General features: G+C 39.7%; 1 protein-coding gene across 1 annotated transcript in view; it reads right to left on the bottom strand.

Moving 5' to 3' along the window:
- Positions 1 to 460: 460 nt before the first annotated feature.
- LOC124551324 overlaps positions 461 to 11,756 on the bottom strand; it is a 198,114-nt gene continuing 186,818 nt past the window's right edge. The window contains exon 8 of the mRNA XM_047126335.1: positions 461 to 722. Within this exon, the coding sequence (XP_046982291.1) occupies positions 599 to 722 (124 nt within the window). The 3' untranslated portion in view covers positions 461 to 598. The remainder of the gene's footprint in view (positions 723 to 11,756) is intronic.

Genomic DNA, 11,756 nt, shown 5'->3' with positions numbered 1-11,756 from the left:
GGACTCTTGGGACTCATATTACATATGTCTGTAACTTTTCCAGTATAGAGATAGCTGATGGCATGCTTTGAAATCAATGAAGTTAAATAAATACTTAGTATGAATTAGTAGATAGAGACAACAAATAAATGTGTAAGAGGAAAGCAGGACATTTACAGTGTCTGTTGTTGTATACTTCATACAGTGGCTGCTTTTTATTGTTAGTGATAATCTGATTTATTCTGCATCCCTAAAGGCTATCCTTCACACTAAGATTGATGGAATACAATGTATGAATGAATGAAAACTGATTATTACAACAACACATTTGTATTATGTTCATAAGGATATAATCATATTACTAAAGGAACATTGAATAAATTAATTAATACTTTATTAAAAGTCTATCAAACAGTAAACACTTCTAATTATATACAGTAAATATTACAAAAGATATTTTTTAAATATCTCAAAATGTGGTATATATGGTAAAAAAAACCTTAAAAATGCTTGAAGATTTGCTCTGCACTGAATATCTTTCTTTTCTTCGCATTCCATTTCAAATCATGCTTGCACAGAGCACAATCTTTTCTACAAAGAACATTTTGTGCAGCTCGTGTTAATGCTTAGCTCTGGCTCCTTTGTGGACATGCCCCACATGTATCCTCATGCCCCGGACCGTCTCAAATTTTTTCTTACAGTACTCACAGGGAACAATTCTTGGATCAGCTGCTGTATCATGCCTGAAAGAAAGTTATTAACAGTTGAGTGACATAACTGTATGATTTTTAGTTTATCAAATTACCATGCTCATTAAAACGTATAAAAGAATCAATGGATTACACAAGGAACAAAATTATTGTGTAAAATCAAAAGGAAACTGTACCTGTTAACAATAAATAGCCCTGCACATTACAAGACATACTGTAAAATATTAAAGATAGTAATAGGGATTCCAAAACAAATACATTACAAGAAAAAGATAATAATGTCTGATAACAAAATAAAGACAATACGCCCTACAGCAAAGGAGGAAACTTGCAGAACCATACATGAAGAAGGGCAAAACAGCATTAAGAGCAAATGATACGTTGGTAAAGATGTGTGCAGTGTTACAAAACTTTTTAACAAATGCTTCATGACTGTTACTGAAAAGATGGGCTTGTTAGGTTCAGTAGATGCTGCCAGGGAGTACCTCAGACCAGATAGTACACCTAACATCCTTAACATGAATATAATCCTCACTATCCAAGCAAGTAATATTCATTACAAAAGCTTTAAAATCAAAAATATGGTCAAATACCAACAAAGTAAATTAAAGAATGTCCTTCTGAGTTTAGTAAATGTGTATCCAATCAATTATCATTGGAACATTTCTTGAATGGTTGAAATACGATGAAGTTAAGCCTCTGTTTAAGAAAGGAGATAAAGAAATACAGTTTCACTTTTGCCAGCAATCTCAAAAATTTTAGAAAAGGTAATATACAGTCGGGCTCTAACCATCTGACAACAGATAATAAAGACATGTCTGCAAGAACAGGTACCACATATATATACTTTAGGTGAGAACAACCATTAAAGTCTTCTGTTTGGACGTACACCAGGCCTGAACTCTTACAGGAATCAGTGAATTGCCACAAATAATGAGAATAATGGACAATGGGCACTACATTAGTAGTGTGTGGCTACCTAAGTCGAGAATTTGGTCTGAAAGGAGGCATGCTAGGGTATTCCATGCACTTGTGATGACCAAAGTGTGAAGCAGTGGTCAGTGCATCTGCCTAGTAAGCAGCATACCTAAGGTTCAAATGCCACACCGGCACAAATTTTTTACTTTCACCATTGACTTAAATTAATTTCCACTCACAGTCAATATCTGTAATTCCTTTATGCCTTCAATAATATATTGTCCAAGTCTCAGTTTGGACTTTTAATGACGTCTGATATTGAGGAAGCTATCTACACACACAATGAAAATGTGCTTCATTCATTAGGCAATATATTACAGATGGTGGTGATGATCATGATTTGTGGTGGAGGGCGCTAAACAGCTAGGTTATCAGTGCCCTTGTACTAATATTATACCGAAGAAGATTTTCATAATCTATGAAAGGAGATAAATAAACTGAAAAACTACATTTGATCCCACCACAGGAAACATAAAGCAACACCAGGAAGGTGAGGTTCAGAAAAGCCCATAATAAAACCCCAGCAAGACAGAGAGGCATAACTAATCAAAATCACGGAGAAAATACCTGTAAAGATGTCGTTAAGAAAGGGACAAATAAGCATGGGTGGATGATGACTTAGAAATAATACATGACCCAGCCATTCTGTGACACATTAAGGTTGCACACCAAGTATTTTGGGAAGAATTCCCAATGCCGCACAAAATTTTAAGACACGAACAACACTCACCTCGTTATCAGTTAAAATAGAGGGAAGTTCCTGTGGGAGACCCAGTTCAACCCTCAGGTCATCATATAGAACACACTGCGTTAAAAGATGTCATACTGACGGCTGTGTCCCACATCTCTGACATACTGGGGTCTCCTCCAGATGTAAGCCGTGTGTCAGTGGGCAATGTCCCGCTCTAACCCAAGTAAAGGCTACTTCTTCACACCGTCACGGGCGGAAGGAGGCGATCGCGGGTGGAAGGAGGTGATCCATGGTCGCACTGAAGTTTTTGATGGAGTGTAGTTTATTGTTCCTCACTTCCAGCCACTGGGACTCCCACCAACACATAGCCTTCCTGCTCACAAATGAAGTGACAGGCCGCAGAGGGACTGAACAGCTGGCAGGAGGAGGAAGGGAGCAAGACTCCTTAGCATTGCATCAGCGAGTTCGTTTCCCTGGATGCCTATGCGCCCTGTAACCCAGCAAAAAATGATTTCCTTGTTTTACCTGTGCAAGAGAAGGAGAGCATCCTGCACTTGCTGCACCATTCGATCTGCTGGGTACGTCTGTCCAACAGCAAGAAGGGCACTGAGAATCAGGGAAGATGATAAACTTTTTGTCATGGCGCTGTCTCATCTGCTTCATTGCCCTCAGGATAGCAAACAATTCTGCGTAATAAACTGAAAACTGCTCTGGGAGCCATGTCCCGAGTACAGTGTCGGGGAACACGACAGAACAACCGAAAACATGTCCCTGCTTAGAACCACCCGTGTAGACGGTAATAAATCTGGATGGCTACATAAAATTTTGTTAAATTTAATTTTACAAAAATGGTCTGGAATACAATGCTTCTTGTAAGCAGCCAGTTCTAAAAGTAATGTAGGCCTTGGTAGTAGCAGGGGGATGCCCTACTCCACCCCTGGCTTTGGACCTTAATGCCACCCACCTGTAATAATTCAAAGCTCTCCCTTGCACAGATCCCAAATGGCCATGTTGCTTGTGGTCAATGATCAAACAGCCGTTCCAGTGGCGATTGAACAACATAACTAAATGCTGGTGATGTAGGAATGTACAGAGCCCTATATGCTTGGCATAACACGCGAAGAAGATGTCGAATAGACAGCAGAGGCTCACCAGCCTCTGCACACAAACTAACAACAGGGCTCATGCGATAGGCCCTTGTTGACAGCCTAATACCCTAGTGGTGAACTGCATCCAGCATTTTAAGGTATGAAGGCCTTGCTGACCCATAAATCTGGCATCCGTATTCAAGGCCTTATAAAGTTGGAGCAGACATGTGCTGTCGGCGCACCAAGACCTATGACTAACACATTTAAGGATGTTTATGACCTTGAGACATCTCAGTTTAAGCTCTTTAAGGTGTGGCAACCATGTTAACTTCTCATCAAAGATAAGACCCAGATACTTCACCTTTTCCTTAAAAGTGAGATCGGTGCCCCCAGTTTTAAAATGGGCAAATTAAACAGAGTGGAAACAATTAAAAGCAACACAAACTGTTTTCTCTAAAGAGAATTTAAAACCTGTGGTGCAAGACCATTCCTCCACTTGTCTGTGCATCAGTTGCAATTGCCAAGTAGCTGTGGTGAGGCTGGAGGATGCACAGAACATGGAGAAGTTGTCCACAAATAAGGAACATAGTACTGGACATCGCACTGTGGTTGTAATACTATTGATTGCAATGGCAAAAGCCATGACACTTGAAACAGTCCCTTGAGGAACACCATTCTCCTGCTTAAAACAGTCAGACAAGACATTCCCAACCTTGTATCTAAAATAACTGTCCAAGAGAAAGGACCGTATGAAGGTTGGTAGACGTCCATGAAATCCCCACTGATTGAGCTGTGACAAAATATTATGCCTCCAGGTAGTATCATCGGCCTTTTAAAAATTGAAGAAACAGTTTATCAGTGTTGCTTATGAAGGAAAGGTTATTGAATTGCAGCTTCGAGCAGGGTCAGGTTATTGAGGCTCCTGAATCCACACTGGGAGGGATTGAGTAGGGACCTGGCTTCCAGGACCCACACTAGACACCAATTGACCATACACTCTAGTATCTTTCCAACACAGATTGTCAGGCTAATACTACGATAACTACCAGGGTATGTCTGATCCTTTCCTAGTTTTAAAATTGGGATTTAAATCGATTCCATCCACGAGTTGGAAAAGTCGCCAGTTATCCAAATTTTATTGAAGAGCTGAAGGAGGACTTCCTTCAACTGTTGGTCCAACTGTTGTAACATGCTGTAGGTTATCTGGTCATTTCCAGGGTTCGTATCACAAGCAACTGACAATGCAGAATCCAGCTCCCACAGAGAGAAAGGCTGGTTGTATTCTTCCATGTTGGTGGAACGGAAATCAAGATCAGCCTTCTCCTGTGCCTCCCGATATTGAAGGAAGGTGGGATCCTGGCTGGAATTGGCCATAATGGATTTATACGACTGAGTCATTGTCTGAGCTATATCCATTGTCAATGTTAAAAGAGACCCCTGTATTCGTACAGCTGCTTTTGGCAGTCGACAGTTGTGAACTGAGATCCTCCTAATGGCTTCCCGTACCTTGCATGCGGCTGCGGACCTATTGATGGAGTTTAGGAACTCTTGCCAAGACCTCTGCTTACTCTCCCGAATTATTTGCAAGATTCTCATCTGTAAGGCATTGATTGAATCTGCACATTGCTGCCCTCCTGTTCCTGATTGCAAAGTGACACTCATCATTCCACCAAGGGACAGGTCAGCTCCTAGGCACTTCCACAGACTTTTGGATGGATGCATCAGCAGCATGGTGAATCACAGCTGTAATGTGAGCCACCCAGTCCTGGATGCCATAACATTGCTCAAAAACAGCTAACTGCGTTAAAGCATCCAGTTAGCCTTCTTGAATAACCATCTCGGTGGCTTTCTTTCAGGACCTGCTCCATCAGGCAGATGGATCCAGATTGGGAAATGGTCACTGCCATGAAGGTCATCATCCACTGCCCACTGAGCAGTGTCCCCAAGAGCAGGTGAGCAGAAGGAGAGGTCTATGGCTGTAGACGAACCTGTAGCGGTGCTAAAATGTGTGGCTTGATCCATGTTCAGCACTATAAGATCTGCTGTGTGTAGCATATCCTCAAGTACCCGACTCTTAGGGCATATGGTGTTAGAGCTCCATAGTACACTGTGTGCACTGAAGACCCCCAAAAGGAGAAAGGGTCAGGGCAGTTCATCAAGAAGATTTCTGAGGCTCATGGGGTGGTAAGTACACAGATCACACTGTGATGTCAACATGGTCCACTATCCGAACAGCAACCACATGTAGTGTTGTTGTTAAGAGAATAGGTGAGGAGTGAAAAGTGTCCTCTACTGACACTGCAACCCAATATTTTGCCCTGTCACCAGGAAGGTCATCGTTTCTATAAAGGTGATATCCTCCAAGTACAGGTATGTCAGTCTCTTTAAAATGAGTCTCTTGTAGGTAGAGGCAAAAGGGTCTGTCCTCTACAAGGAGCCTCAGTTCTGCCAGATGAGTCCTGTATCCATTTATATTCCACTGAAGTATGGGAGCCATTTCGTCAATGTGGTTTTGATTTACCCCTGTCTTTGTGCCACGGTGGCGAGGTACTTGTAGAATGAGGCGGGGTTTTTGGGGCTGACTGTGTCTGGTGATGAGGCATCAAAATCCATGATGTCCTCATCAGTCACACGTGCCAAAATTACGTCTGATGGTGCCCAGGTCAGCTTTTGACCCGTATGTTGGGATCCTTTCCCTCTTCACTTTCCCAGCAAGGATGAGAGGGAAAGTGGGTGGTCAGAGCCACTTTTCTTCAAAGACACTTGGCACTGAGGGACACACTGCTTTTGGGGTTCCTTCAAGCTGTGCACTGTGGAAGCATAACTGGTCTCTTCCATTGTAGCTGTTTGAGTCTCTATGTCTTTCACTTTACTTTGGCACATACAGGTGCAAGTACAGGTGCTAGTGCAAGTACAGGTGCTAGAGGTGGATAATGGAACACTGGATGTCGTCAAAGCGTCAACCTTAGTAACAGGTTTCTGCACCAACAAAGCATAAGAAACGGCAAAGATGGGGTTTCGTAACCTGATAGTCCTTTTTGGCTTCTACATATGGGATCCGCTTAGTCACTTTGATTTACTGTATTTTGCATTCCTCTGCAAAAACAGGGCAGGCTTGGCTCCAGACCGGGTGGCTTCCAGAGCAGTTCATACAGACTGCTGGAGATGGACAGTCCATTCCAGCTTCATGGGCTGCCTTTCCACACTTCCCACAAATCGCTTTGCCTCTGCAACTCAGCGTTGTATGGCAAAATGCTGGCATTTGAAGTATTGCATAGGGTTAGGTACGTAGGGCCGAACCTTAATTGGAGGAAACCTGCCATGATATGTTCAGGTAGGGTTGGAGAACTGAAGATCACAATAAAAGTGGCAGTCTTCTCAGTCTCTTCATTGTTCTTGCATATCCTTTGTTCCACATCTACGATCCCCTGTTGTGCCCATTCTTGTTTGAGTCCAGCAACGTCTATATCCACAATATCATGGCAGGTTACCACACCATTGCTGGAATTAAGGGAGTTATGCAACTCAACAATGATGTTGTACTCACCCAATTTCTATGACTTCTTAAGGAGTTCCACCTGCTTTGCCTGGTTAGTCTCAACAAGCAAGGAACCATTGCGCAACCACTTCATAGACTTTAGGGTACCGGCCAGCCCTTCTAAGCCTTTTTTGGATATAGATGGGGGACACTTTTTCAAATGTCCCCTCCTTCCTCATAATCACTACAAAGACATTACGATTCATGACTCCTTGACCCCCGTTATTGACAACAAGTTGATTATCAGGACGACTAGCCTCCCTCATTCTTTTTGATGAATGGATGTGAGAACTCCCAGGCACTACACCCTTCCCCCTGGGAGGAGAAGAATCAGATTTCAATATATTGCTGGCTACTGGGATATTTTGCGATATGACAAAAGCATTTGAATGTGTACATCACAGTACCCTTTCAAGTAAATTAGAATATTACAGTGTAACAGGAAATGCTGCAAAATTGTTCACTTCCTGTATATCTAACAGTAGATGAGAGATGTCATTAGGAAAGAGAAAGAATTAAGCTATCAGCCATCATCCAATTCAAAACTAGTTACATTTGTTGTCCCACAACGTTCCATCTTTGGGCCCTTGATTTTCATGTGTATATCAATGACTTTTCATCAGTAATATTACCAGATGCCAAGTTAGTTTTTTTTTTCTTCTCCTCCCCAGAGGATATAAACATTGAAATAAATAGAAAAATTAAGTGTGGTCTTAGATTTGTTAACGAAATTTTTATGACTGTTAGTAAATGGTTCCTAGCCAATTTGTTACCATTAAAATTTGAAAAAACACCTTACATGCAATTCAGAACCTGTAAGAGGTTTTCCCACCAGTATATGCCTAAAATACATGCCAAACTTATATAAAAGTGGACAGTATTAAATTCTTGGGATTACAGCTTGATAGTAGGTGAAAATATGTTTAAAAAATTTTTGACTCGTTACACCTCCACATGGGATGTGTGAAAAGTACATTAGCATAGTTATTTTACATTGTAAATATTTATTGCATGTTCTTATTCTTCTGAGGTATTCTACATTCTGGACATCTCCTTATAGGGATCAATTGGAATGATGAGTACATCTGATTTAATCTAATCTTGGAAGCCTGCACTTGTAGGAATCGTTTCCACCACTTTGTCAAAAAAAGGAAGAGCTGACAAACATCTAGAACAACTAAAAATGATACGTTGTGGAAAAGATTTTGAAATATTAGCCAGATATCATCACTCAAAACAACTGTAATATGCCTTTGCAGATCTCCTGATGAAGACGTAAAAAACTACGTAGAACTCATGGAAGACACATTCATTCAAACTGTAAAAAATAGGCAAATCACTCTTATCTGTGGTGATTTCAATACAGACTTTAACAAGCCCCATAAAACGAGAACAAAACTATTTAAACTCTTAATCTCTAGTAACTTGAATATCACAATACATTCACCCACAAAAGAGACTAGCCATACAAGATCCACTATAGATCAAATAATAATCAACTCTAACCAACAACATCACAAATCAGAAACAGTAAAGACTCAACTTGGAAATCACTATGCACAAATCATAAGTTACAATACTGAAAGGCCGGCCGAAGTGGCCGTGCGGTTAAAGGCGCTGCAGTCTGGAACCGCAAGACCGCTACGGTCGCAGGTTCGAATCCTGCCTCGGGCATGGATGTTTGTGATGTCCTTAGGTTAGTTAGGTTTAACTAGTTCTAAGTTCTAGGGGACTAATGACCTCAGCAGTTGAGTCCCATAGTGCTCAGAGCCATTTGAACCAATACTGAAAGTGAAAAGGTCAACAAACTAACAGACATATATGACAAGAAAACTTAACAATGATCAGAAACTCAAAATATTTATAAATTATTTAAAAATCAAACCATGGGGAAAAATTTATGGTATTGGAAAGATATCTGACAAATTTAAATTACTGTGAAAATAATCAATTTTGAAAATAAAAAATCTATACACCAAGTGAGGGAAGTGAACACACGCATATAAAAGATAAGGAAATGTGCAAGCTTTTTGAGCCAGTGGCTCCTTCTTTTGGCAGAAGATGTCCTGTTCAGAAAGTCTTCCCTGACCCTCGTTTCTAGGCAACTTTTCACAACCCTCCCCATTTCCTAAACCCAACCAGTCCTTTTTCTTTGTCCCTATATGTTCCCCTTCCACTCTTCTGCCAGGAGAAGGAGCAACTGACTCCAACAGCTTGCAGATGTCCTTACCTTTTATGTGTGTGTGTTCTCCCACAGCTGCTTAACAAATTTAAAATCTTTATAGATACATTTAAATACCATTTTAATATAGCACTTCCAATTAAAAGCTATGTGGTCAAAAATAGCTGGCACAAACAAATGTATTATTATGGGTATTACAAAAGCATGTGCACAGAAACAATTACTTTGGAGAATTGAGCTGCTCGGTGGAACAAAATGGTAAGCGCCAAAATCACAGTTTCGAGATACAGTGTATCTACAGTTTCAATTGATCTGCAAATCTGAATAATTTTTTTGAACAGTCCTTTTGTTCTGCAGTGATTCTATCATCTATCTTCTACTATACAGACATAAATGAAACTCAGAACTGACTAAAACAAATGAAATATACAAAAATTATTACATTACCATACACCATAAACAACACATAATGATAGAACATTACATATAAAATTTTACAGTAAGTGTTCAACACTTTACTGAAGCTGCAAAATCATTCATCACTCTCATTACTAATGTCTTTTTCATCCAAAACTGTTGGCTTTAGTGACAGGATAAATCCATGGTTGACAGGAGGTATGTAATTTAGGAGCGACAGGACGTCAGCAACTTTCTTCTTTTCAATAAGCCTTGGCCCATTGTATTTAAGTCAAAGCATAAGAAATGGTCCTTGCCTTCCACGTTTCCTGAAGCTTATTTCATGCCAAATGTCATGACAAAATGTCTCGCTGATGAATAACGATGATGGATATTCCGAGTTCACCTTCCACCTACATACTTTCTTTAGGTTGACATCTCGACCATCAACTGTCTTTTTTCTGAAGACAAACGCTTCTTTAGAGTATCGTATTTGATAGAAATCCTCTCTTTTCATATTATATACAAGCAATGGATTCTTCTTAGCCGACTTCTTGATGATCTCGCACCACTGATCTGAACTGTACAATCTTGTACTTGTCGGCGAACGTAATTTTCAATTGTTGCGAAATCTCTATCGGACGGTAACATTGTGTGCCCGCTCACGGGGAAGTGGTGTTCAATCACACGAAATCTACCAGTTGAAATTAGATATTTCCTAAACAGTACCATGTTCCAGTTCTTATTTTAGCCACAGCAGCACCTTTTCCGAGACGACCTCTTTGTCTGTTCCTGAATGGTTTCTGCAGGAGCGATACACTGTTTGTTGTTTTTGGCAATATGATCTGATTCGCTATTAACATGTATAACAACGTAAACTACTGTTACCGTTACCATTATTATTGTTATTATTATTATTATTATTATTATTATTATTATTATTATTATTATTATTATTATTACTATTACATGTAACAATATAAATGAGAAATGCGCATTCACACACCACTTAGCCAAAAAAATGTAGCCATTCTAAAATAACCTCAAAATTAATGTACTTCAGGAACATAACGGTATGTACATGCACTTACCATTATGTTCGTGAAACGTACTAAAGACAGTATATTTACAAAATAACATACCTCTGAGTCGTGTGAATCGTTAAGATTGTATTCTGGATCCCTCTCGAAGATATTAGTCTCATTGGAAGTATATTTCTCGTCTTCTGCCATGTTCACTGTTGCCATAATCTCGGAGATGTTTTTACTTGCCGCCACTCTCTGTCACTTACCATTATGTTTCCGCAACAGACGGACAGTGGCGCTTACCATTAAGCTCAGCCCTGACATCTGTTGAGTGAATTTGGAACTACTAGTAAGTTTACTGCATTGTGCATCCCACATGTGGTGTCATTAGCCATCTACCGCAAAATACACGGCGATGGCACTTACCATTGTGTTCCCCCGAGCAGCTCAATTATTAAATGTGTCCCACAACACCTGAATTTGATAAGTATTTCAAAACCTATAAAACAAAACTCGAGAAGGTCATAAAAAGAGCCAGAATGATCAAAAATGACAGATACATGAACACATGTAATAAAATGGAAGTTGTAATTACCTGACAGCATCATAGGGAGAGCAATCTGTATATCAGTGTAAAAAAAAAGCTTCCAAAAAAGAAGTTTTATTGCCCAGATCACAGTTAATACATATACTGATTACTAGCTTTGGCACAGTTATATTGCCAAATTCAGATCTGTAAGTGTTACAAATATGTTACATTGTTTATAATTATCATACATAATTTTGAACAAAACATTAATTCAGTTTTACATATGACTGGAAATGAAATTTATAAATACAGTACATGGGGTATACTGCCATCTGGCCATTGAAAACATGGAGGTAAATTGTGAAATTAAAAATATTACATACAAGTGCTAAAAATGGTGATTCCAATATCATAGACTAAAATAATGTTTACCTCCCAGAACAGATGCTTCTGTACAATGCTAAGTACACTAAAATAAAAACCATAACTGAATCGGCAAGGCACTGATGTGTCACATATACCAAATAGAGCACATATTTGTACATTGCTATTGGATGTTTAGATACTGATAACCAACTCCACATTGCTTAAAAATTGAGAAACAAACTTCATAATACTACAAAGCCCTGCCAGGTAGCAG

The sequence above is a fragment of the Schistocerca americana genome, chromosome 9, assembly GCF_021461395.2.
Source record: "Schistocerca americana isolate TAMUIC-IGC-003095 chromosome 9, iqSchAmer2.1, whole genome shotgun sequence".
Classification (NCBI taxonomy): domain Eukaryota; kingdom Metazoa; phylum Arthropoda; class Insecta; order Orthoptera; family Acrididae; genus Schistocerca; species Schistocerca americana.
This window is presented reverse-complemented; position numbering and strand designations above follow the sequence as displayed.